The 27837-nt window shown below is 39.6% G+C and overlaps 5 protein-coding genes across 6 annotated transcripts; 1 reads left to right on the forward strand and 4 right to left on the reverse strand.

The window, feature by feature from the left end:
- Nucleotides 1–453: 453 nt before the first annotated feature.
- Nucleotides 454–5839, forward strand: LOC141913188 (uncharacterized). The gene is made up of 4 exons (XM_074804662.1): nt 454–754; nt 1119–1224; nt 1689–1830; nt 2151–5839. Exons 1-4 carry the CDS (start codon nt 667–669, stop codon nt 5382–5384), a joined length of 3570 nt encoding a protein of 1189 aa, XP_074660763.1. The 5' UTR covers nt 454–666; the 3' UTR covers nt 5385–5839.
- An 82-nt stretch (nt 5840–5921) lies between these two features.
- On the reverse strand, nt 5922–7894 carry LOC141913189 (regucalcin-like). The gene is made up of 6 exons (XM_074804663.1): nt 7716–7894; nt 7223–7450; nt 6941–7123; nt 6643–6858; nt 6314–6460; nt 5922–6124 (listed from the first exon to the last, which is right to left on the reverse strand). Exons 2-6 carry the CDS (start codon nt 7395–7397, stop codon nt 5922–5924), a joined length of 924 nt encoding a protein of 307 aa, XP_074660764.1. The 5' UTR covers nt 7398–7450; nt 7716–7894.
- A 978-nt stretch (nt 7895–8872) lies between these two features.
- Nucleotides 8873–13067, reverse strand: LOC141912656 (eukaryotic translation initiation factor 3 subunit M-like). Its single transcript, XM_074803981.1, has 10 exons — nt 12972–13067; nt 12102–12240; nt 11834–11975; nt 11457–11580; nt 10942–11036; nt 10548–10631; nt 10077–10176; nt 9904–9985; nt 9430–9573; nt 8873–9135 (listed from the first exon to the last, which is right to left on the reverse strand). Exons 1-10 carry the CDS (start codon nt 13011–13013, stop codon nt 8948–8950), a joined length of 1140 nt encoding a protein of 379 aa, XP_074660082.1. The 5' UTR covers nt 13014–13067; the 3' UTR covers nt 8873–8947.
- A 411-nt stretch (nt 13068–13478) lies between these two features.
- On the reverse strand, nt 13479–15693 carry LOC141912697 (small ribosomal subunit protein eS10-like). The gene is made up of 5 exons (XM_074804032.1): nt 15634–15693; nt 15283–15424; nt 14575–14749; nt 14077–14204; nt 13479–13583 (listed from the first exon to the last, which is right to left on the reverse strand). The coding sequence occupies exons 2-5, from the start codon at nt 15421–15423 to the stop codon at nt 13545–13547; spliced, it is 483 nt and encodes a 160-aa protein (XP_074660133.1). The 5' UTR covers nt 15424; nt 15634–15693; the 3' UTR covers nt 13479–13544.
- A 312-nt stretch (nt 15694–16005) lies between these two features.
- LOC141913265 (sodium- and chloride-dependent glycine transporter 1-like) lies at nt 16006–24465 on the reverse strand. Of its 2 annotated transcripts, none has more exons than XM_074804741.1 (13): nt 23735–24465; nt 22094–22265; nt 21882–22013; nt 20723–20902; nt 20481–20532; nt 19911–20178; nt 19492–19595; nt 19282–19406; nt 19043–19155; nt 18806–18946; nt 18357–18557; nt 17886–18047; nt 16006–17336 (listed from the first exon to the last, which is right to left on the reverse strand). In XM_074804741.1, the coding sequence occupies exons 1-13, from the start codon at nt 24035–24037 to the stop codon at nt 16959–16961; spliced, it is 2331 nt and encodes a 776-aa protein (XP_074660842.1). In that variant the 5' UTR covers nt 24038–24465; the 3' UTR covers nt 16006–16958. The 2 variants fall into 2 exon arrangements, with proteins under 2 accessions (XP_074660842.1, XP_074660841.1); XM_074804740.1 differs by having other exon boundaries at nt 20481–20535.
- Between the last annotated feature and the right edge of the window lie 3372 nt (nt 24466–27837).

Genomic DNA, 27837 nt, shown 5'->3' on the forward strand with positions numbered 1-27837 from the left:
GTGTTGCGCAAATGTTGCGATCGCAACTTTACGAATTAAATCAATGGGAATTTTAATAAGCAGAAGCGACATGATTGGAATAAATACAGAATTTTGAAAAACTTTGATGTATTGATCTTGGAGGGTACCTCTGAAACATTAGACCATGGCACACAGATGGATGCCTGGTTTTACAGTCCATTTTTAAGGGATTTTTTTTTCAGGAAAAATAGCGGAAGGGAAAATGACGCCACTCAAGTTGCGATTATCACTGAATAAACAAAATGACTGTTAACTCGAACTAGATTTACCGCTGGGTTTTACACACTAATTCGTCCAATCAGCTGGTCCAATCAAAAACCGCCTCTGACAGCGCGGGCCGCATGTTGATCCTACTTGACATTGTACAAACCAGGGAAGTGTGATGAGTGCCGAAATAACCCGGGTTACACACTTCCCTGTACAAACGAAACTCTGAACATAAACAGAAACAGAACGTTCTGTGAACATGAACAGCAGCCGTTTTGTCAATGGATAAACCACATTATGGACACGACATGCGACTGCCAGATGCTGGGGTGAAAGTTTTTTCGACAAACTTGAATCTAAAACCCGGAGATCCTTCCTAAACGAATCTTAGTTCAATACATGTAGGCCTATATATTCTACAGGTCGATATGAGAAAAAATGGACCGGATATTGGATATAGTCTTATGTATTTTCCTCGCGAGGATTGGTTTCGAATTTGAAGCAGCTGCATTGGCTTCAAAATTGAGTAAGTTTCAATCTCCTGTTCATCAGTGACCATTGATAGTTAGTACGTACATCGATCTACAGTCTGAACCACAGCCGAATTCATTTGTTTCTTAATGAACTTATCTAGCAGTATCAAACTGGGAATACATAAACATTAAATACTGTGTAAGGTTTAACCTACGAGCCGCGATCAAGTTGAGATCATTGTACGCAGATAGACAAAAATAATTATACATTGTCCATGTAAACTGTCGGCTAACATGTAAATGCTGCTGCTAATTGATACCTGCAAAGAAGACACATCTGTCTCCAAGAAGAAAAATGCTTTAAAGCGGGTTTTGAAGATATTTATGAAATTTTGCGCGATTGTTTTGTTTTTTTAGAAAGAATTGAAAAATACGACGAACGTTTTTTCGATCTGAGTCGAGGAGTTCGGATAGACGAGTTGAAGGCGTTTAATTCAGATGATGCTGACGTCACTTTCAACCGGTAAGATATGTAACTTACCTTATTGTTATTATCTATTGTACAACCAGATTCCATTCCATCCATAAATGCAGCAAACTCTCGTAAAGACTTTCAACTCCTCTTAAATTCACGTGTTACTTTTAGTTTGCGATGTTGAAAATGGTTTCTAAAAACAAAAAATTTTACAAATGAGTAACAAACAAATATCCATATGAAAAATGTGTATCATTTCAATATAAAGAATCTCACAGCAATTATGAAAATATAAAGTCCTTAGATAGCTTTAAGTTTATTCAATTCGACCTTTCGAATATATCCTAATAGCCATCTTCAGGAATGAAGGTTCCCGTACACTGATCAGCTGGTGATAGAATCGAAGAGACAACACTATTGAAAATGTTTCCAGACATTATTTTGCTTCCACGTCTATCAAACTGCGCCGTCGTTATCTCAAAAAATAGTTAATATTATTTCTCTCGCATCAGGTACAAATTAGAAACCGATTCGTGGGTTCCATTTCCAAACAAGACGACATCCTGTACTGACGAATTGTCCCATTCTACGCCAACTGTCGACCCCGATCAAGTCGAAAATTACCGAAATCAGGAACGCAAATTCCTCTTGAAGGTATAAAGCATTAATCAATGTATCTTCGTGAAACGAATTATCTTAACCAATATAAATGGACTGAAGTAGAAATTGAACAAATCCCGTAAAACAACAAGAATTATACGGTGCCGCTGTTGTCGACGGAGTTTGTACTGATCTGTAGCCTATACGTAAGAAGTAAAATTAAAAAGTTGAAATTGAAAAGTTGAGCAAAAATTGCAATGAAAAATTAGGAATTTGTTCATCTCAACTAATTGAAATACTTGTATTCTCTACGAGGGACGTTTAATTTTCATTTTTTGATAATTTATAATTGCTCCATTGTCGTTTGGTTTCAGTTGCATAAAGCTTGGAATGGGGAATATTGGACTAACAAGTGGAACTTGTCGACTGTGCATTGTTCGTGGAGCGGGATCGAGTGCGACCGTAACGGGCTTGTAATGGCGATTAGAATGAGCCTGAACAACGTGACCGGTCGAGCGATCAGTTTACATCCGCTCAACTTCTTAAAAGCGATCTGCATAATTCAGAACGATAATCTATACGGACGACTGGAAGACTTCTTCCAATTAATAAACGAAACCACTTCACTGGAAAGAATTACTCTCTCGTATAACGATTTGAGCGGAGATTTCGGAATACTGGGTCGGTTTCAACGTTTGAAATTCATTCAGATTTCAGCTAATTATTTCATTAGCGGTGAAATAACGACTGAATTTTGCGAACTGATCGATTTATTAGTTTTCAGCGTCGGTGAAACGAAGATCGGGGGTCTCATACCGCGCTGTTTCGGGTATAAACTCACTAAAGTTCGCTATCTCGATATCGAGTATTGCGACCTCGATGCCGGTCCGATACCGAACGGGATTACCCACATGGTCGGTTTAAAGTTTTGTCACCTATCCGGAGCAAACCTTCAAGGACAGCTGCCGTGGAACTTCGGCGTGAATTTCAGTTTAGCCGTCGAAGTTTCGTTGACCGAAAATAACCTGACGGGACACATCCCGGAGTCGTTCGGTTACATGACGAAATTGCAAATCTTGCGTTTGTCCTATAACCAGTTCGAAGGTCGGATCCCCGATGTGATAAGCAATTATTCGAAGTTGATGATCGTAGATTTGGACAGTAACCGCCTGACCGGGTTACCGCGCACACCGTTTCGGTCTCACGACCTTCGCGCCATCGACTTGTCCGACAATCCGCTGAACGTCGACATGGCTACATTTTTTGAAATCGTCCAAACCAATCACCAGACGCCGTACGGTGTTTTTATGCAAACCGCGTTTATACGCTGTAGGAACTGCGGCATCAACGGTTCTCTGACGTCAGACCTTTACTGGTACAACTGGGCCGCTATCATCGACCTCAGTCACAATCGGCTACAAGGAAAGGTCCCTGTAGTCGGCATTATGATGTGGTTTTTAACCGAAATCTATCTGAATCACAACCCGTATCTGATCGGCGCCTTACCGCCGACTTTCAACTGGATAACCGGGCTACGGATACTGGATATATCCCATACAGGAATGAGAGCCTCCAGTAGTCATACACAGGGACTCAATCCATCCTTGTTCATCGTCGACACGAGTCGGTTGGTTCAGGTGAAAGATCGCGCGTATTCCTGTCCATCGGTGAGACTGAGAAAGAAAGGTGATCTACCGGGCAGTGTATTACGTTTAGACCCGGTTTACTACGGATACGACAAGTGCGTGTGTAACCCGGGTTATTTCGGTTCTAAAGGACGCTGTTATCCGTGTCTTGAATCTGGCACGTGTGAGACGGGTTTACCCAATACGACGATGTCGTACGCGTCACAAATGTGGCCGAGTCGTCGTTACAACCCGAACTATTTTCTCAACTGTACTCACATCTATAGCGGCCAGCCGACCTGTAACCCGCACGGGAACTGCACGTGCGTTACTAAAATACGTAACGACATGTCATTCGTGGAATGCGATTCGAGTTGTATGTGTAACCCCTTGTATCACCTAACCGGCCGCAAGTGCTCGCAATGTAAGCCGGGCCGCTTTTACAAAGATGGCTACGCTTGCTACGAATGCATAGACCTAAAACGAAACTGGTTAGCTCTGTTCGGTATAATCGTTTCATTGATCGTTCTGGTCGGGATAACGTTGATTCTATGGTATAAGGATAGAGTTCTAGGAGCAAAGGTTCGATGGGTATTGCACCTCTTCCGTATTTCCTTCCTCGTAGTTCACTTACTAATGGCTACATTCGGTATCGTCCCGACGTGGTCGTTCGAGTTGGCGGTGCTCACCGTCCTCTTCGGAATGTTGAACCAACAGAACAACGCCAGCGGTATCGTCAAGACGTTCGTGTTTTACATCCAGACTCTGTCGGTCACCATACATCGCTTTTCGATTACGGGAATCATCGACTGGTTCAGCAAGATGGAATATTACGTGAAAGATTCGTTGAATTTACGATTTTCTAGTTTCGGTTGCGTAATGCCGTGGATGAAAGATCCGCTGGGGAAGCTGAAATTCCTCGTAAGCATCATTCCGGGGTTCATCTTCTGTTTAGGCGTGGCCTGCGCAGTTCGCCTGTTGCTAATAGCCAAGCGTCGATGGCAGACGCGCTTCCTGGAGCCCGATACCGTTCAATCTTTCAACGAAGTGAAATTTTTCGCCACCCGATGTTTCAGTTTGTTGCTTTTCGTATTCGACTTGACGTTTTATCCGATCGTCTTTCATTCGTTAGCTGCGATAGCTCCGTGTTCGTACGATCCATCGGATGGACACCAGTATATGAAAGCTTACCAATACATCGACTGCGATTCGGTCGCCTATTCGTCCATGTATTCCACTGGGCTCCCGGCATTGATAGTCTACGGAGCGGTCTGTCCTGTCATTCTATGCACTATCTTAGCATTGATAAATCGTAAATTACAACGCTTGAGACAACTCACCGATCACGATCTGTTAAACGAAACCGTTCAGACCGATATCAAATGCATCGAAGAACTGATTAGCAAATTAGCCGGACCCTTTACCAGTCCGCATAACGTGTACATGTCCAGCTTTTTCCTATTACAAAAAATGTTGATCGCCCTAATTTTTACGCTTATGAACGAACACGGAATTGCGCAGGTCGTCTTTCTGTCGGTGATGTATTTAGCGTTGCTTTTCCATCAGTTTCATTCGCATCCGTTTTTAGTAACGGGTCGGTTCGATTTGGAAAACAACTGCTATCAAACAGCTCTGGGTATTCTGGTGACGACGACCGTTTGTAGCGGACTGCTGTGGAATACCGGGCGGCCGTTTAACGCCGACACCTATTCGACCATCATCGCTATATTCGTATCGGTGTTGAACGTGTTGATGGTACTGATCTATGTCGTGTGTACCATTTTTCGAGTAGCGAAGAAGAAAGTTCGCGTTCAAGCTGAAAGTATCGAAGACGAAGAAGATGGTACCGGTGACGGTGCGGATCCTGCTGAGACACTTATGCTTTTACCAAGCGGAGGATACGGTGCCTTCCAAAGTCTCCCGGTCAAAAGAAACGTCGCTCGTGTAAATGAAAATGCTGCGAATGCGTTTACGACATTGTAATAATCATTGCTTTTAATGACTGTTATTTGAGGCTTTCGCTGTGTCTATTGACGGGGTGTCCATTTATTGTACCATAATACTCAAACATTTTGCGGAAGCGAACACTTCTAAAAATCACTTATTAATTAGCTCTTATCATTAAAATCCTAGAAAATTAGGCAGAAATCCGTGAAGGAGTTTAGGAGCCTTAGGCCTTCTGGGAATTATCTGTTTGAAAAGGGGAATAATATTGTTGATGATAATAATGTTAATGATAATGATAATAATAGTCTGGAAGAAATCGATAGTGAAAAAGCAGAAAAACCTAATGACAAAAACACTGTACGATTCGAGTACAATTAAACATATTTGTATTTTTCTTATCATTACGAATTTTTAATACAAAAAGATTCATTTTAGCTTCTTACAATTTACAATAACAATTTACTACTGTAACGAACATTTCATTGCCTATAATAATTACCCAGCTTAATTAGCAATAGATTTAAAGTACATATTATGTATCGAATGAGTCTATCACCTTCAAGAGACAAAATATTAACCTTCATATACATTAGGTTTAAAACCATGCACGCCAAGACCAGTTATTTTAAATAAAGAACCAGCTAATGGATCTGTCTTTTTGGATTCCTCCGCAGTATGTCCAGAAGAGGTTACAAAAAGTTCATCGTAATTGGGACCGCCAAAACAGCATGAAGCCGTCCTCAAAGCCGGAATTTTCACAGTACACAGAAGCTTGCCTAAAAAATAGTAACAAAACATATTAAAATAAATCCTATGTTGGTCGCAAAAAATATTTGCAATTGCGCGTATTAAAAATTACACGCTTTTTGTGTTTTATAATGACGAATATACAAGATAATTCAATAAAAGCTGTCTTCAAGTTTCACTTTGCAGGTACGACTCAATGCGACAGGTTTCAGTTTTACCTGATATGGGATCGAACCTAGCAACTTGACCTCCGTAGTGAAAAGCGATCCATAACATTCCCTCGTTATCGATACACATACCATCGGCAATACCGATATAGTCATCAGAACCTTCTTCCGGGAATTCAATGACACAACGTTTGTTACCTGTAAAAAAACATGAAATGTTTTATACTTATCTTTCTCAATATGTCATATCTTCCATTTAAATCGAAGCCAAGATGCACAAAGCCGAAAATGGATTTAAATCTGACGACTGTTCTTAAAACTGTCGCTGCCAATGTGTTCTTCTAATTGAGTGCAACTGACTGTAAGGTTCTTCAACTTACTCGCTACGCCTGTTTGTTTATCATAATCAAAGGCATAAACTCGGGAGGGAATACTGTCGACAAAATAAAGAGTCTTATCATCGAGACTCCAAGCGAGACCATTCGAAACTGTGACTTTATCAGTAAACTGTGTAACCTTCTTATCTTTATCAATGCAATAGAGAGAACCTTGTTCTTTTTCCATAACAGCAGGATTTCTACCAAAAGGCATTGTCCCTGAAAAAAAAACGAATGATGCGGAAATAGAAGTCACAGATGCCGAAGACAAATTCACGTAATTCGGAAAGATGATGAGTACCTGCCCAAATACGACCAGAAGAGTCACATTTAGCGTCGTTAAATATTGTACTTCGACCTTCTTCGACTGAAGCTATCACCGAATAATCATCGGGATTGTTCCAATCAAACTGAATCATTGAATGGTCCAAATTTGTCACAAATCCCCCTCCTTTTCTCGGCAGGATGAACGTGGATACAGAATCTACGTGAAAATAATTACCCGGTAGTTTAAAAAATCACCTCTATGGTGAAGAAGTAGAAAAAAAACTCATAAATTGTTCATTTTGATGAGAATACTTACTGCCGATAGTAATACTTTCAGTTACATTTGTTCGATAATTCCAACGGATGATTTTATCGACATCCGCCCAAATGTTAACGAAATATAGAGTCTGAGTTGATTCATCCCAATGAGGTCCTTCTCCAATACCAGACGTTACGTTCTTCAGAACGCAAGTCACCTTCGGTTCCGACATGACGTCGTCTTCAGCAGCAGTTAAAAACACGTTTAAACTGGAACCTGATCGAACTACAACAAAATCAGAAAGACGGATCTAACCCTGATGTATAGGCAAACGGTCCAGGGTTCATAGAATTTTAGGGGCTATTCCCATGACTTTTAAGGCCTTGAATTGACCGATTCCCATTCCATGCCTCTCCGTGACTTTCAATGACCGCTATGATCTTAAATCCGGGATTTCTGTATAATCCAGATCAATTTCATCGGACCAAAATGATCCGAAATAAGCGGGTTCAAGATCTGTATAGTCAGATCAAAACGGAAAAAAAATTACCGTATCAAAGATTGGAACTTATCGCCGATAACAGCAGAGGATCTGGAGTCACCAGAACCAATATCAATTTGCATGTATAGTCATGTCTCCCGAAAAACCGCCAGAATTTCATCCGAAACGAATCATTTCCCGGGAATCACTTGTATCCAAATGTACAGTTGAAATCCAAATAAACCGCATACCGCTAATCGCCAAGGTTTTCTGTAGTAAAAATACATAGCATCCCGATAAACCGATACCCGACACTGGTATTAACAGCCGTTATCATTCGGTGCGCGCGCGCAGGGGGTGGATCCAGGGACTACTATGAACACAAGGGCATCATAATTCATGACAAACGAGGGGTGAAAATTTATCGCCTTTTGGGTGCAATTTCCAAGCAATAAATAAATTCCTGATGCAAAGTGCTTTCTAGAAGATATTACGTAGCTTTCAGGCAATAAAGATGAAATCCTGAAGAATGGTGCTATGCCTTTTGTTGAACCGGTATCTGCATAGTCTTATAGTGCCCTTTTATACTTTTGAGATTGTAGAGATGACTAAATGTGCCTTTGAATGCGCCATTTAGTAGAAAATTATCCACCTCATCTTTTCTACTTTTTGCATTGATAGGAGAGACTTTCCACCTTTTTACCATGTTATTTAACACAATATTAATCGGACGATTTTCTTGGACTTTGGTTTAAAATGTTACAATTAATTATTTCTTCACTGAATGACGTACTGGTAAAGAAACATGTGATCATTAGCATTATCCATATTTCACGAGTTTTCCCATTTTTTTAAAAACAAAATTCGCATGGACCAACGGATAGTTAAGTCCTTCTCCTTTTGCTCCGCTAATCGAGAAAAAGCAATAAATTAGACAGGCAAGATTTTTCATTCACCTTATAAAAAGCTAGCTTAGATTCAACAGACATTCCGAATCATTCAAATCTCCAAAGTCAGAGGCTGCAGTTGCTCAAAACTCGATCAGAGTTAACCAGTGGATAAATACCATAGTGACAATTAAAATTGCATTGTTTTACCACGATATTTATCCACTGGATCATCTAACCAACTGTTGAGCAACTGCAGCGCCACAGATCCGGCGGAGAAGCACTGAACAAGGCACCACTGTAAGATAAATAATAACACTAGAAGAATCGAAATCTCGTTTTCATCAGTAGAAACTGATATTTTATATTTCTCATGAGAATCTCATCCCATACATGTAATATTAGTTAATAAACTCAAACAGGAGGTGGAGTCAAGGCGCCCAGATGACTTCTCACTATATTCAGGTGTTCGTGCCACTGTGTGAATTTCTCTTTCAGTAATTGCCATTGTTGTCGACCGAACGTCCTGTGAGTCGTAGAACTGATGTTCACTTTTCGCTGTAATTGGTCCATTTGACATCGAACCGCCCGAGTCGCGATTACTGAAAACAAACATACCTCACATCAATGAATTATATGATAACCTTATAAGTAAATCTAGAAAAATCTTGAAATTAACCATAAACAACTTGATAACTTGCAGAAACTTGCAGATGTGCAAAGATCTAATGGCCAATAGTTGGTCATCTTGATATTGATCAGGCCAGTTTTTAGGTCGAAGGCACGTGTACAGTAGTATACACCAAATATCAAGACAATCCATTGAAACATCTTCAAAACTTCCCCAAAATAACTGGATTCCGTCTACAGGTGGAGGGATAGGGAGCTTAACGAACCTTCAATAATAAATGGTTCTACATCATCTTCGCCGAGTTTCATCTGTTGTTGAATTGTGTCGAAATCGATTTCAGTTTGAGTTTCGGCCATCTGCATGAAAGTCAACAATCGCATCTTCCTCATATTCTCCTCGTGAGATAAACCTGAAATCATATGAGAATTTAAAGTTTGACGTGTTTTAGAATTCAAACAGAAATTACTGAAATAACTAAAAATAATAATAATAATAATAACATTTATTTCTATACCGCTCTCCACTGAGTCTTAGAGCGGTTTACATAAGATATACCATTACCATATTAACATTATCATATGTAACATCATCATATTACATTTCAATAAAATGTTGTTTAAAAAGGTAGGTTTTCACACCAGATTTAAATTCATCAATATCTGTGCAACTGCGTAAATAAGAGGGCAAATTGTTCCATAAAATTGGAGCAGCCGAAGCAGAAGCAAAAAACAGAACTTACCTAACGTATTGACGAAGTCTGTATTATTTTTGTAGAAGTCGTTATATTGGTCTAACTTTCCGGATACGAATATAGTCAATAACTGAAGAAAATCATTGAAACACAAAGCGTCAGATACAGAAATATATTTTACTAGATAATCCAATGGATGATAATACAAAGTGGATACTTACATCATGAATAAGTTCACCTTCTAAAAATCGAACTGGTTTCAGCGTTAAAAGATGGTCTAATAAAAACGTACTAGGATCTCCTAAACACGTAACGATACATCTGAAAATTAGAATCATCGATTACCTTTAGTGTATTTAATCACAGTAGATGGCTCAGTCAGTTGCTTCTGATTATTGCATGCCTTATATGGCAAAATATATAAGATTTTCCTATCTAAATTCTTGTGATGACAACTCAGGAATTCACTGTTGGACTATATAAACCAGGTTAATAGATTCACAATTAGTATTTATACATTTCTTGTTTAAACTTTGTTTTTATCTAATCTCTAAATGCACGACCGTGTGCATTGTGTATGAACCTGTTTTATTGATCCCGCGAGATCCAAGACAAGCGTAGTAGTACCGGTAAGCCTATTGTAGTTACAATATATACTGGTTTAAATACGGCCTGATATGCTTTTACATTACCTATGAGCGTCATCTCTTGCTTGTGATGCATTATCTTCAGTGTACGTTCCGAGAAGCTCGATCATCACTTTAGTGGCGACTTCGCTATGAAAATAGCAATAAAATCAATGACAGAATAAGAACCAAGGGTCAGAAGTAGGTTAAAGATACCTGGTAACCAACCATAAACACCACAGCAACAATCTGAACTTTTCAATTGTCATTATGTCAACTAAATGCTGCTTAACTTTTAACCAAATTTTAAGCAACACGCGCCTGAGCAGTAATGGAGATCAATTTTCTTTTTTTTTGTAATTTCAGATGGTTCTAACTAGATTGTTCTTGCCTATCACAGTAGTGTTGAGACATAAGGCTTTCCAAAATATATTCCAGCGAATTTAATAGCTAAACTTACGTTTGTTTGCTAGCCTGTAATGCATCGTGTAAACATCGAAGAAGATTTTGATATTTTTGCGTGCTCACATCCCAAACCTTCATCCACTGCTTCACCTACAAACATACAATAATAAAAACAATCATAATAATTATTAACAAATACAATCAAACCCATTTCTTTTGGCCCAAACGAAATTTGACCAGTTTATGAGTAAACTGGATTAAAAGTATTTTGCATAGATACTACTACTGGTATTTATAGTCTGGCAGTAAATAATATCCAGATTAGAGGAATTTTATCCCAATTGTGGGTTCAACTGTTTGTAGGATATGAGGGTCCCGATGATCATGTTATGTATTATTAAAGAACATATTTTTTTTTGTTCCACTGGAGCTAAGTTGCATGGAATGTAACATGGAATGTAATCCGGAATAGATTTGGTGATTTTAGTCCCAAGAATGTTGAAATTATTAGATTACAAAAACTTACAGAAAATCTATCTGAAAGGTGTGCAATACATGAAATAATCTTACCTCATTTAGATCAGTTTTGACGCTTGACAGTAAATCGCACTGCCCGGCAACCTTCAATAGATGTGTATAAACTATATATCTGTGCCCGCTTTTCTCTTCAATACCGTGAAATAAATTATTCAAGCTGAAACATTGAAAATGAATCGTTATTCAAATCTATATATTTCAAAACCTGGGCCGGGTTTCATAGACTGAGTATCAAAGTTATCCCTCGGGTAAATCCTCAATCTGGGTAACAACCACCATAGTTACAATGAGAAACCATGGTTATAACTGACAAATTTCAAAATGTTCCCAGGGACTATTTTCCTTCCATATCTATGAAACCCAGCCCTGGTTGATTAAACAATAAATGAATGACACACAAACGCGCTTACAGTTTAACTCTAACTGTCGCTCTCTTATCGCCCGGAGGAGACTTAGCTAATTTTTCACAAAATGATACGACTACATTTTCACTTTTCTCCGGGGGTATGATTAAAATCAGTGATATAATACTGTTGAACACACTTTCCAGTTCTAGAAAATAAAACGACAAATTCAAATAACTAAGAATATTACGGTAAAAAGAATATTAGCTTTCATTTGACAGAAACAGAATTCTCAATTCTAATTATACACTGTCTCTTAATAACAGAACTTAACCGTTTTCACTAGTGAGTTCTTTCCAGCAGATATTCGATGCTTCGATCACGTGAAGCAGATCCGTGACCAGGCCGCGGTCCGAATTCTCCTCCGAGATTTCAGCGCCGAGCGATTTTAAGTAAGCGCGAAGCTCGAGAACCTATAACGAAATATGAAAACAACGTTCTCAATCTCTCACTAGATAAAATTACTCAGTTCAATGTGAATTCTTAACGAAACTTTGCCACCTCCAAGATTGAGCCTATCAAGTCACACAGACACAATCGGGAATTCAGAGACCAGTTTTAAAAACTAAAATAGATAGGCCTAACTCTCAAGTCCGAAAAAATCTAATTTTGCCAAGTGACACAGCGAGCGCAGTAAAATTGATAACATGAGTGACCCGAAGGGTCGGTGGCCCGTCATATCCCATACCAATTTTGTTCTCTACTTTTTCATAGTAACTATCTTTTAATCATTTCTCTGTAATTTGACTAAATGTGCGTCATTCTTGTACCATTCACTCTGAATTGATGTGGATATTCTATAAACTAAAATTTCAAGTACAAGCTGTCAGCAGTGTCATTGTCTACTCATCTGTCAATATTATTGGATTAATCCACAGCAGAGAACAGCAAGCTTTGCGTTTGATTTGGTTCCCAGGCTAGGAAACTCAGCAGTGGGTTTAAAACATTCCTGTGAGTCTCAGCTCAATTACATTTCGGCGGCCGTTAGTTTAAGGGTAACATATTGAGTCAGACATGGAATAAATCATTGAATTGGATTGATTGTAACTATACCGGCATCTCTCTATAAATTCAGTCGCGATACAAAAACGCTTTCAGCGAAGGCAGCAGCGACGAGAAAACACTTTAACTCAATTCATCTCACCTGATTTCCCTCTTCGATATCAATAAACAGTGGAACCGACATTTTCTCCTTTTTTATTTCCAGATGCGGCGTGAAATCGCTGCCGGAAGTGCTTGATCAGGATGATTCAAGTAGCCACTGAATCGTAGTGTCGAGCGTACTTGTTAAATTCAAATCAATTCGCTATTTATTGTACACAATTTATACACCCGTCAACGGTCACAACCTTCTCGAATCTCGTTATAACGATTATAAATATCAATTTATTGGTTATCGCAAATGCACAACACGTTTTTTACGCATTTGTGAGGAAACTGTTTCGTAATCCAATCCATTGACCAGCCCAGAGCCATACCTGGCGTTTGACTGGGCACCCAAGTGGAAATAATTGCAGCAACATCAAACTGTATTCAGTTTCATAAGGCAGTTTCTGCACATCAGATTTCTGAATTCTAAATCCATTGCTGTTTGCTCTTTTCCTAAGAGATATACAATCACTCCAATTCACATGAAAAAAATTCTAACTCATTAAAATATCATGTTGTATTTATTTTTATTCGTTTTTTTTACATTCAATAAGAAACTAACGAGATCTTATTGCGGTTGCTTGTTTCCTCGGCCGAATCCACCTCTCTGAAAAAATCATCAAAATTGGTTTTACAAAACTCGCTAAATCTTCTAGATCAGTTTCATACGGATTAAGCGGCACAAATCCAGTCGATTCTCTCATAAACAGATCACAGGGTTCCAGGGTTTATGGACTGAAGTTTCAGGGATGTATATATTATCAGTGAATTTAAAAGTTCATTTTGAAAGAAACTTCTGATTTTTTTAGTTGTACCCGGAAAGACAAAATTGACCACCATAAATCTATCAGTGGAAATTTTCTGTGATGACGGAGAGGCTGACAGGGCATGGCGTAATTAGTGGCTGAATATAACTTTCCAGTTCATTCAGGAATGCAGGATTAAGCATGATAAGTAGTAGGATCTATTCTTAATTCTTTCATCTTTCAGAATTCATCAGACTCATAATTTATCCGATGAACGATTCTTCAGACCTCACAAAATTTTTGGCAATTCTAATACTTGAAATATAATTATCCTAGAATTGAACAACGACTTACGAATTGGAAACTCTCTGATGCTCCTGCACCGACATCCGCTTTCTTATCAGCTCCTGGAGCGCCACCTGTTCGTCTGTACGAATCACGGTCACCTCTTGGTTCTCCTCGTTGACCTCCTTCTCCAGGTCCTAAAATACAAAACCAACAACAAAATTAATACAAAGATCCCGCCGTAAAACAGTGCTAACGAGAAGAGTAGTACTATTGTTAACTATTTATTTGACGCACATTGTTCGCTACTAATGTATAAAAGGTTCACGATTATTTTCACAACTATTACCAGGATTCTTATTGATATCACAATATCTTACTAGATATTTTACAGTTGTCCAAGTCAAGGTACGATAGCAAAAGCCGTTATTGATCATGATCCGAACAGGTCAAGTAAAATTTCTTAATTTGAACGTAGTCAGGAGCATTTAATTTCATAGCTCAACATCACATGAGCTTAAAAGACTGATTTCTGCAACGGTCAGGACAGCAATATGCGTGACTTACCCTTTGGTCGTGGGCGAGCTGTTTCTGTTCTAGCTTGACGTTTCAGAGTCGAGGGTACGATCTCTGGCGGCAAATGCAAGTAGTCCCTCAAATACTGAATACCTTCGTTCGTCAAGTACCAGTAATAGTGTCTCCACGCGAACTGCTCCTTTACGTAACCACGGGATCTCAGAGACTGCAAGAAGAATATCGGTGAATTTTTGTTACAGCGGCTGAGTACACGGGCGGATCTAGGAAAATTTGACGGCGGGGTATATAAAGGAAAAGGTATTTGTTGGAAAAAGCAGGCAAGTCAAAGGCCACTAATAAGGTCCTTGCCTTGGTGTTAGATATTTATAAACAAATATACCTGAAAACAAACAATTACCGAGAGGAGACGAAGATTTGACAACTTAACCCTCTAGCCAGTTGATTACGAGAAACCAGGTACCAGTTTCTTTTACATTTCTTGTACATTTTGTAATTGCACTTTAGAGAATTCAATTGGGGCCAGATGACTTGTGAAAGTTTATCCGATGATTCTAAATGTAACCTCTCTTCAGTGTCGCGCAATTACTGTTCAAATTGCACGAATATCCGCTGTAAAGGTTTTGCTTAATATATGCACATTATTAAAAAGAACAATCAATGAATTCATGAATTGCACTTTATTTCCCTCATGTGCAACGAGAAAATAGATAAATATTCTTCATCTTCATCGAAACTTACGACTAACGATTTGATAACTTGTAAATTCGGTACTTCAATTTCCGGATGTTTCGGGGCATTGAAATCTTTTTTCGCCACCATTACACCCTCTTTAAACAGATGCTCGTAGATGAGAACGCGATTCTTCTTTGGCATCAACATTCTGAAAGAGATCGTTCACATTTCTGAAAATCGCAGACATCGGGTCGACATTTCAAAGCGTTTTACGGCGTCTTAGGAGGAACGAGCATAAAAATACGACTATCATTTTTCTCAACGGATATTGTGTTAAATATTTATCATTTTAATGTGGTCCTATGAACCGCGATTGACTCATAAAATAGCGATTTTATTAATAATTTTCTCACTTACATGAAAAATTTCTCGACCACCGGAAGTGAAAAGGATGACAGCGATGGTTCGTTCGTAAACCTCGTGGCCGTTACGACCCACCGCTCCAAATTCGTTTAGGCTCGAATCCCAGGGATTACCGTTAAATGATAACTTTGAGTCCTCCGATTTTGATTCTTGAATAAATAATGTTGCTTTCCACCAAATAGTGCTTTTCACCAGTTTAAATTTGTAAATATTGCGCTTTAATCGCCTAGATCGAATTTCCGGCAAAGGTCTTCATCACTAGAAACATTTTTTGAAAACGCTGGACGCCAAAAATACTGCCAGTGGTCCCGCAAACTCCATGAAAAACAGCGAAACGAAACGCAAATTTACAAAAAAATATCTATTTATTTACACATCTTTACACCACACAATCTGTAAAATAGTTACTATTCTAGATTGGCTGCTATATACCCGGAGTCGCCCACAAACCAGGCTGGATTTATATAAGTATGTACATATATACTACAATTTAAATTTCTCGAAGACGCTTATTTTATCACAATTTCTTACCACTACAGAGCGTAACAGAAAATATATTCCCGCCTTTTACGTTAATATGCATGTTTTATGAGTGAGTATTCATAATTCATAGATATCCTGAAACACCCTGCGTGCCCCGTGCCGCCATCAACTGATGACAATGACGCATACGATAATACGCTTCAAGATTTGATCCGCGCACAAGACGTTGGTAGCGAACGATCCCCCTTAAAATTTTCAGTGTCCTTCAAAAAGTCAGTGTCAAAAATATGGATAAAATGTTCACGTTTTTTTTGTAGAAAATGAAAAGTAATCCATACTGAAATGATTTATTCAGGTACCCGGGCAGTTCAGGATATGTCCTTTTTCACGGTGAAAGTTCCCTCCAAAAAGCTCGGCACGGGCCTGCTGTCCTCCCGCCATATACGCAGATTTTACCGAAGTAGCCAAATTAACCCTCCCCCCTCCCACCATATGCAACGCCTACCTATGTTATGAATGGCACTTCTTCATATAATAACCACTTCAATAAGGATATCAGATACAATAATCACACAACAAAAACTATGTTACATTTTTCGTAAATTCTTTGATGGTAAAATAATCATATTTAATTCGCGACCTAAAGCACGTGTTCAGTTGTTCCCTCCTCCTTAAGAATTCAGTTTTATGGCACCCACCACAATCGACCTATTCAAAAAGGCCTCAGGTCAAATTAAAACATTCGTAACATATGCTTAAAATAAATGACACGCTGTTTTGCACGTGATATCACAGAGGTCCATTTTGCATCGTTAAGCACATTAAGCTGCTAATAATTAAACCCTAGTTTCGGATTTGCTATCTGCAGCCGGGGCCGATATAGTTGATACGCTAGCTGTAATACTTGGTACTTGCGAGACGGAAGAACAAGTGCCCGGAGTCGACGCTCCTGTTGTCGACGCTGTTTGCCCTTCGTTTGTTTGTGGCACTGCTAGTTTTTTCATGGATTGACGACCGGACATCTTGTTGGCGATCATATTCAGATTGACGCGAGAGTTGAACGTGGAAATCGTCGCTAAACTGTTTATATAAGCGTCGTTGTCCAAACCGTTATCGATGGCTTTCTGTTCCATCATAGCAGCGTAGATATCCGTACGATTCTCCATCAAGGCTGGGCCCCACGATTCCATCGGTTTCAACGATTCCCGCAACACCTAAGAGATAAGTTTTCCTTTAAACATTACCTAAATTTAAGTCCTTTACATAGCCACAGTTTGGACCAAGAAATGTATTTATGACACTAAATAGTTTTACTGGGTTCAGAGAAACCACGCAATTTTCGTTGCACATATGAGTTAGATTCGATATATTATTCATTCTCAGAAATATATCTTTGCCGCAAACGAGCACTGGTATTTAACAGGGTGGCAGACTATCCCGTGAAATAATTTCATATCATATCACATTCATATCGTCATTATTAACCATCATAGAAGGCCATAGCCCTATATACAGACAGCCTCTTAGTTTAGATATCATTTGATGTCCTTTGTTATGTAGGTACTTTAAGTACCTCTCTTAAATTGATCTTTATGAGAGTGTCGCTATAAAATAAGTTCTACTTTACGTCTCATGGTTGTATCTATAAAATAAGTTTTTCTCGTGTCGTCTTCGAAAAATATCAGTGCTCTCTGTACCCATTTTTGCGCACTTTTAGGTTTAGTTAACATTTAGTTGGAATTTCAAAAATACTCGTGACTTACCATCCAACCACCGTCTCGGCAATACTGGTACAGAAACCAAGCGGGGAAGAGAAGCAATGGGAATAAGGCTATCATCCAACCTAGACCTTTAGCCCATTCGGGGTACGTGTAGTCATCCAACGACGGAGGTTTATATTGGAAACAATTAAATGCTATCGTAACCTGGAATAAAAAATACAGAATTAGCAACACGATACAATCAGAACAACTAATTCTCCATTGCACCCCTACTTGGTTTAGTCATTTTATTCACACCTGACGATAGAGAAGTCGAAACGTCGTGTCTTTTGATTTTAACTTTTGATGATAAAAATTCGTTTTCAATTTTTTAAATTCTGTATAAAGTGGGTTTAAAAGTATCGATTCTCCACTTCAGAGTCACTGTACCGGGGGTATTCTAGTATTAGCAAGACTCAACCACACAAATTTGGAATTTCTGCGCCGACCACGCTCGAGTATTCGTTTACTTACAAGCACTGTAACAGGCGTTAAAACAAGCCAACACGCTTTCCAGTAGATATTCGGTTTATTGCCTAACATTAGTTTGATGTCCTCCGCAAATCGTTTGAATCCGTACAACCAATTAATAGCGGCACATTCTAAAAATCCGATAAACAACAGCGGGAATCCTCCGACGCTATAGTCGACCAGATTCAGTAGATAGATACCTCCCTGTAAAATCATCACAATAGAATCATTCAAAACACTTCAAACCGAAAGAAAATATCACAAGTCACGAATCAGTTCTTTATATTAGAAAAGGCTTCATTAATACATTTTTAGATCTATTGTTATCTTTACCATCCTATAAAACTTTTTTGTTTATTTGTACTTTTTTTTGCTCTTGTGTTGGCAATGAAATATGGATATGAGTGAAATTCAACTAATTCACATAAAGAAATAAATATCAGTGAATTTACCTTGCAAATCATCGGTATTCCCAAAAGGAACGATAGGAATATGACCGCGGTTCGGAAGATGATGTTGTCCCGATATTTGTTGCGAAAATAAGGCTTTAATTCGTCCTGAAAAGCGCTGAGAACGCATTCCATTATTGAAAACTGAAATAGTAATGAAGCAGGTGAGTGGAATATTTTTTACGGGGGAATTATGATGATAGTTTAAGGCTGTAGATATATAACCATGATAATTTGTACCTGAGATCCAAATCCTAAGGTGGCCATCATCAGGAAGAAAAACACAGCCCATAATTGCGGGATAGGCATACGTGAAATAGCCTCGGGATAGACCACGAACGCGAGACCCGGCCCTGAAAAAGAGAACATTTGAAAAGAATTATCGCATGGCAATGTTATTCGTATTCGTAAATGGGATAAATTGCGTGTATATGGGGTGCTGTAAGTCACGGTCGTCACAGTCGAATGACGATACATACCACCGCGAGCCACATCAGCAACATCGACGTTTTTCTCATAAGCCATAAAACCAAGTATGGAGAATATAACGAGACCGGCGTATACACTAGTGCCGCAGTTTATCAGAGCAACGATCAACGAATCTCTGAAATAAATACGGCGCAAAAATCAGCTATCACCGCGGAATGAAATGCATGTACTGAATATGGTTTTTGTGTGAATTATGTTACCTGTAACAGTTGTTATCGAACTTGTTATAGCTGGCCATAGCAATGAGTCCACCGGTACAGGCGCTTAATGAATAAAATATCTGCGTCGCTGCATCGCTCCATACCTGAAATAAAATACATTAACATATCAATTCGGTAAACTATCGACCTCGGTACGAACGGCGTTTCGCGAGATTAATGAAAAAGAAATAAAAAAAAAAATGAAACAGTTTCGATGAGGTTAACTCATCGATGGTTTGAGACATGGGGAAATAAACATCCTGGAATAATGAATATCTTGGGAGAATAAGTATCTGGCATCGAACTGTCGCCTTAACGTTTTGAAGGTAAATTTGGCAAATCAATTTACCTACAGGTTTTTGAAGTTTGGAATAAATTCGCAATGTAAAACTGTTACGAGACTTTGAAATGTGACATACCCTCGAATCGGACAATTTCGAGAAGTCCGGTTTCAGATAGTAAAGTATTCCCTGTCCGGCGCCTTGTAGCGTCACCCCGCGAATCAACAACACAGTTAACATCAGATATGGAAATATAGCCGTGAAATATACGACTTTTCCCAGCGATGCGATACCACGAATTAGTGCCGCATATACAATTAACCAAGCGAATAGCAGACACAGTAACAGTTTCCAGCTAGGAAGGCCCAGTTCATCCATTCCGCTAGACTGTTCCAACACGTAGTTACTGCAACGAAATACAATACATTCATTCACAATTGAACATCAAAACAACGAAATCGAAGTCGTTAAATAATATGATGAAAACCAAGTTTATACAGATTTACGAGAATCAAGAATCTATTCGAACAAAAATTTAAATGATACGACTTTTCGACATCTCACAAGAGAACATCATCAGGCTGAAAGTCGTTGAATTCGCTAAAATTGTTAATTCTTATGAACTTTCTTGACAATTTATTCTTCGATCTATTCTGCCAGCAAAATAGATGTCGTACTTTGTACAAATTTTACACGAAATTCACTTACTTATAATATTCTTCGCTTGCCGTTCTGGATAAACTATCATTCTTCATCGCAGCTGCTAATGAAAAATTAATAAATATGCAAATATAGCCGCAAGGCAGCGATATCACAACTGATTCTACGATAACTTGCATCATCTAGATATTTAGCCTTCGAGAAATTAGACAAATTGCGTATCTAGCTTGCAGGATGGTCATTATATACACGCCGGAACTTATCTCTGATTTCTCCAAGGTATAACTTACTTAAATTTGTGTGATTAGCATTAGGATGGACGCAGTGTTCGGTGTTCCAATCGTTACCACAAGTCGTCCACGGTAACACGGACTGCATCGAAGCGAAGAAATAGAAGATGGTGTGCGCGATGATGACGTTATAATACAAGCCTATCAGCCAGGATACGATAACCATTCCATAACCTAAACCTAAAACATTGTGAAATAAAGTTTATTCTTATTCTTTTTCTTTTGTCTTTTGGTGTCTTTTTCTTGTTGGTTACAAGTGACACATGGAACCTCGCAAAAAAAACAGTCCCTACTGAGGATATTCTATGATTTAATAGTGGTAATTGCCTGGTCTGTAAGAACACCTCGAGTAAAAAGGTGCCTTAGCTCCCTGTTTCTGATTTACCTTCTTTTATTATTGCTTAATTAGAGAGCGCGTTCACACGTAAATCACTCACTCGATACTAAACAATGAACTGAGCCACTTCTAGAACCAGTAGCAATTCATTCGCAATCATTTGATCCGTTCTAAAACTTTGCCGGACCTGGTCCGACGTTTTTGGTCGGGCCAAATAGGCTCGGACCCATTTTGGCCATTTTGTTCCATGCCAAATCTAGCCCGGGCCACAAATGCTCGTGTGATACCGCGGCTTTGAGGTAAAAGGACCGACAAGTGATAGGAGTATGTCAAAATAATTTGATATTTTCTAGATGGTGGCCCTGTATCATCGTATTCTGACATATCGATTAGGCGCGCGATAACTCGCATTAATACAACTATAACTCCCGTCACATTCATATCGTTTATATATAACATGTAAAATTATTTGGAAGACAGCCAAACATTGGCTTCTTGTCACGGTATAATCCGTCTATATACGAGCTTACTGTTAGACGGGTCAGGAAAATCATTAAAACGACGACGACGACGAACGCGACGGGCTTAAGTCTTCATTTAGTCGTTAATAATTAGATTTGTGTCGAGTGAGAGAATAATGGGGCTGAACATTGGCAATTCTCCAACGCAACACAACACACACACACACACACCGTCCGGTGTGGATCAGAAACATCGACAAATCTGATGACCGCTAACTGAGGTTATGTCTTACTCAAATCAGCAGACATTATTCTCCGAGTTGGATTTCTGTAAACAAAAAACACCCGATTTGATTCTCACCTTTAAAAAGCGGGTTCAATCTCCAAATAGTAATCGGTCCGAGACTGGCGAACTGACCGAATGCAAGCTCCATGTAAAACAAAGGCAGGCCGACAAGCGCTAACATGATCACGTACGGGAACAAGAAAGCGCCTGAAATAATGTAGAAAAATAAACCATGAATTTATAATCAGATTTAAGTGAATTTGAGAATTTTGGAAGAAAAGTCTTACCGCCGCCATTTTTATAGCAGAGATACGGGAAGCGCCAGACATTGCCGAGACCGACGGCGTATCCTACACAGGTAAGGATGAATTCCAGCTGACCTCCCCACGTCGCTCGTCCAGGTTCCGCGCTTTCCAAATCATTGATTTCTTCGATCTTTTTGTGACTGGGAATTTCACCCTATACGAAAATATACGATAAACATTCTCTAATCATTCATAAAGCGTATTATCAAACTACATCGATCAGTCATTAGAGGATTATGAGTATAGAGAGATATACCTGCAACGACACAATCATCCTTACGTATATATACAACATATAAATCATCAGTTAATTCGCCTTCCTGGTTTGGGTTGTAATTTCATACTTTTAGATTCATTTTTTCTTTTACATAAAACCGTTATTTATGTCTATCCAAACAATTTGCATTCAATACGAAAATCATAATATCAAGTCCTATAATCGTTTCCTGAACGGTTTGACGAACAGAATATGAAATGCTGATGGTACCAACAAATACTAAATGACGTTTACTACAATAAGTTATTCAATCGTTTATCTAATTCATAATTTGTCCGTAATTATCCTCCAAATCCGCCGTGATTCCAGAGTCAAATAACTAGAGTTAATCATAGACTATATGAAAGGTTTTTATGTTATATACGGCAAAACCTCAACTAAACCGAGAACATGGGACAGGGAGTCCTGTTTATTGTTGATTTGATTTGATTTATTTTCGATAAGTACAGAGAACATACTTAGATAACAATACATGACGATATAGTTATGTAATATAATGAATATAGCCAGAGTAACAATAATTTATGCGAGAAATTGAAAGAGCAGCGAAAAAGGCTTAACATCCCTCTACAAACTCGTATCATCGCCCTCATACGTTGAGACACCATCAACCTATTGAGGATCCTCCCCTCCTTGGACGATGTGACCTCTTCAAAAGCATTCAGGAACCTGATCTTCTCAGAACACCTGAAGAATACTCACATAGCTGGAAATTCCTCGTGTATTTTCCAAAGAAAGTTGCGACGCGTTTACGAAACTGCTATCTGTCGTTTTAACTGAGACGGTCATTTCCGATTGAAATCAAAATCATCGAAACAAACCGACTAACTATAAAACCACGCGTAAAGAGTGTTTGTACTTTTACCTCGCCGATTTGTATTCACTGTGCACATTATCAAGTAAGCGTTGATATATAGTGACAAGAATTTTTTAAATTCGGGCTTGTAAGAGCAGGTTTTGTGGGACATTCGAAGCAATTGACAAAAGACGAGAGTCCTAGTAAAATATGGTGATTTATTAGTGACGCTGTTCTGCGTAACCCGTGCCATTAAAGTGAGTGGCGTTAAGGATATTGGAGAATATAGAAAATTCTTGATATTTTCGTAATCATAATAACGTATTTTACTAATTCATATCGATGATTGAAGATGTGCCCTATTGACGCTATATCGATGCATTATAAGACCACCCCTAGACACATTCTAAACAGGTAGATTTCTGCGTAGCCACCTGTTCAATGCAGTCGATAATATACATAATTTATAAAGACTTTAAAACTAAGCATTTCGATAAATACATTGACGAAAGCAATTTTGTGCAAACGTTTCTTAAAAAAAAAAACTTACATCCCAGAAATATCCAAAATCATTACAAGGAAAATCCGGCTCTATCGTCATCCATTTGTCATCGTCGTCTTCGTTATCGGTCCAAACAGACGGATCAGCCACCCAGTCGAGATCATTCGCGTCCTCTTCATCATCATCGTCTCTCTCATCGACGAGATGGGCTTCCTCTTGCTGATGCGCGCCCGTCTCTTCCAGAGACTCCTGGTCGCTTTTATCCGTGTCGCCCAATCGGTCGAGCGGTATATAATTCGGGTTGACGACGAGTCTATTCAGACTCAATCGTCTGTGCATTTGGTGATCCATATAGGCTTCAATTCGCGGTGTTTTCCTTTTACGGATTGAGAGTAGAATTACATCTTTTAATCTCACTATCCCCTATAGACGTGCTATCCACCGTACCATATACGCGGTGATGGAAGGTAAGGTATTTTCTGTACTAACTGAGTCTAAAGCTCTCCCGCTGCAAGTGCTTCTGCTGCTGCTGCTGCTGCTGCTAGTGCTGCTGGTGATGGTCACACACACTCAAAACTGTTTAATCCTCACCAGAAAAAAATCCGTTTTTATCATAAACGCATTTAATTCGTTAGCGACTGAACCAGTTTAATACACAATGCTCATGACTACGCGTTGAATATCCCTATCTAGTATCCGGTGTGTTATACGACGATGGCTTCCTCGAGCATCGCTGTCTGGGAAGCAAATGACGCTGCATCCTCTCCACCGCTGGTAGAGCTGCATCCCTCGCCATCAGTCGATCGATCCGACTCGGATTAGATCGATATTCCGCCTGTCAGATACGTATGACTGTCCGCTATCCTCTCACCATGTCGTCGTGTATAGAATACTGACACCGGAGGATCGAATCTTCAAAATTAATCCATTAGATCACCGAACAGCACCGGCATTGAATCGGAAGTCTATAGGAAACCCTATCCCGGGGGAGGTGATTGTACCCGACTGTATGGGAGAGAAGTGGTGCTAGTGCTGTGATCGTGAGTAGAAACAGAAAAAAGAAATCGTAGTCTTTGTCGTCAGCAAACGTCGTGCAAGTTTTCTGTCGTGGTATCAGAAAAAAGACACGACGACGTCACAATATTCCAGCGGCCGTGTATAAATAGGAATATACGCGCATCATAAACAACTTATAATTAAATATCCATCTCCGACGTTGTTTCTATAAATAAACCGCAGCACGAGACGAAAAAAGAATGATTTCATTTTGCGCAACGTTGTCGGAACAACTCCAACAACGTTCAACACGTAGTAATAGGTAGCGGGGACCAGCTCGGTTCAGTTTGACTCCCGAGTTAGAATTGGTTTTCAATATCTTTTAATCTTGAAATAGAGAATTAAACCGTTAAGTGTGATCGGCCGCATTTACATTTTTTTCATTTCAAAACGAAGTTATATTGGCAATTTCGGTTCCGGTTAGTGTCAGCTCGGAGTTGAATTTTTAACCGCTGCGGAACTGGGTTCTCTCGATAAGTAAATAACATTTCAATCCCTCAACCACTCCACTGACGGTTTCCCTCAAACAACTGGCCCCACTCGTGATATTATAAACACGTTCTGAGTTTGTTTTTCCTTGAGCCATGAGTTTTATTGCGACAATTCAAATTACAAACGGGGGATTACGATAATGTCCTCCGAATCTATTGATTACACACGACAACTCTTCATATTCTCATATCGTCCTCGGGACGAGGGAGGGAGCGGGGAGGAGGGGGTGGTAGCGGTAGCCCGTCCCCCGGCCGTTTTCATCGACCCGATCTCACGTGTCTAGTACGTAATTTGCGACGTGTTCCCGCAAATTTCTACCGATATTTTCTAAAACGAGGTAAAACGGGTTTTCATTTTATAGGCGACAGTTCACAATCGGTCCACGTCGTGTTAAGTCGTCGCCCATTGTGCGAATGTACTTAAATGGCCGTCGTCTGACCCCACCGGCTAGGCGTGTTATTATTAATAGCTTAGAGGAGTCGATGGTGGTGGTATACATCGCGCGCATATGCGGGAGAGATCGCAGATGTTTCTCTAAGCTCTATATCTAGTAGTGCATCATCTCTCGACGTGCGCGTATATTCGGTTTATGATATGTTTCGCTATAAACACAAGCTGCTCGAAAGAAAGTTGGTGGTTTCAAACTAAAACGCGTAGATTTACGACGAGTTTTTACCCGACATTGTTTAGAACGGTTAATACATTACTATGACGTCGATTCCGATCGTCGCAACTCACGTCAATAGAACTGATCAATAATCAGTAAGACAAATAAAAGTATCGAAGTACGTAACGAAAATATAATTCATGTCACATTCAATTAATTAGAGGCGAAATGAATGGCCGCAATCGCACGTGGTGGTTCAGGTAATGATATACTCACGTATAAATCTTCTAATTCCTTCAATTTATCCTTATTCGGTTTTTCCTCGTCGACCAGCGGGTCGAACGCTTCGTCGCTCGATTCTGATTTTTGATCCACGTCCACAACTGCGGACATCGTATTCATTTGTAGCGGGGAGACGGTAATTTTTTGGGAAGTTGATGTCACGTTGTCCGCTATGTGTGTCGCGTATACGGTTTACTATAGTGATTAGTGTAAACATACGGACACCGACCACGTGGGCGCGCGTCAGCTTGCCCTGATTGGCTGGGAAGATGGCGGGTTCGCATTATGCGTCATCATTTCTCACGAGAAAAGTCGATTAATCAATGAAACGATGCGTGGATATTGATGGTAGGTAAATACGATTCCAAAATAGACCGCGGCGTGCGCGCTTTTCGTTGTAAACAAAAATATCGGCGGCACGGTTTCAGATCAGACGGGTAAGCGAGAAAAAAGAAAACAATCCAAAGCCATCACCGGGTAAAACAACGGCTGAGACTGCGCGTGGAGTTAAAATGTCACAGAAATAGAAGCAGAACAAAATGAAAGGAAATTCAATCATTTCTTTATGGACGATGAAAATAAAGCTATTAGTTGATATGAATACAACCTACGTCATATCTGAACAATCCATTATAAACTGATTTATTATTAGAACTGTACACGTTCCGGCGACAGTTGCTACTCACATCGATGTAGAGTGTAGGTGATGTGACTGGAGGTGGGTTCAGCTGCAGTGAGACGGGGGAAAACTGAGAGTATGGCCGATATACAATACGATATTCTTTATTTTCTATACTTTTATCTACGTGCAATAATTTTGGCCAACCCAACTAGTGAATCTGCGCGGGAATGACCGAGACTTGCCCGGACGGACGCTTGCCCGGCCCGGGTTCCGCGAGACGGACGCTTGCCCTGCCCGGGTTCCGCGAGACGGACGCTTGCCCTGCCCCGGTTCCGCGAGACGGACGCGGGATGGAATGAGACAAGATACGGAACTCAGACCTATTCCAAAATCCTATTACCATAGTTAGAATATCGGCAATTTGAGAGCAATTTAAGTTCAAACTCATATTAAAACGCGTCATTCTGGGAATCGCATATCCTGCTAGAGCCAGCATCTTCGCTGCAAGTTTACGGGCTTTTCACCCCACACACCCAACTGAACACCTTTAGAAAGGAGGTGTATCCAGAAAGGAGGTGTATCCGAGTACACCAAGTTTGTTTCTCTCCTTTCTTTATGGGGTGTCTATTTTAGGTAGGGCCGTCTCGCACTTCACCATCTTTACTCATACTAAACTAACAGAGAGAAATAAGGCCGGTTTACTACTCTCTGTCACCGGTTCACCTATAACCTATACATTATCAGAGCGGAGTTTGATTGAACGGTATCGATTATTCAATAGAATATCGATCTAAGAGACGTGATCGTAATCGCATCACTTCACCGACGGCAGCGCTTCAGTCATTGAGATTTAATTACGTCGTCAGCGGTTTTTGCATCAAATCCGGCTTGATTTGTTTTCACTCACGCGACACAGTTTGCGACACAGTTTGCGTCACCAGTAATCTATGAAATTGTGATAATAAGATTACATTTCCATAACAGTGGAATAGGTACACCGCCATCAGGGAGGGTACGAGTTGATACACCGCCATCAGGGAGGGTACGAGTTGATACACCGCCATCAGGGAGGGTACGAGTTGATACACCGCC

The sequence above is a fragment of the Tubulanus polymorphus genome, chromosome 11 (assembly GCF_964204645.1).
Source record: "Tubulanus polymorphus chromosome 11, tnTubPoly1.2, whole genome shotgun sequence".
Taxonomy (NCBI): domain Eukaryota; kingdom Metazoa; phylum Nemertea; class Palaeonemertea; order Tubulaniformes; family Tubulanidae; genus Tubulanus; species Tubulanus polymorphus.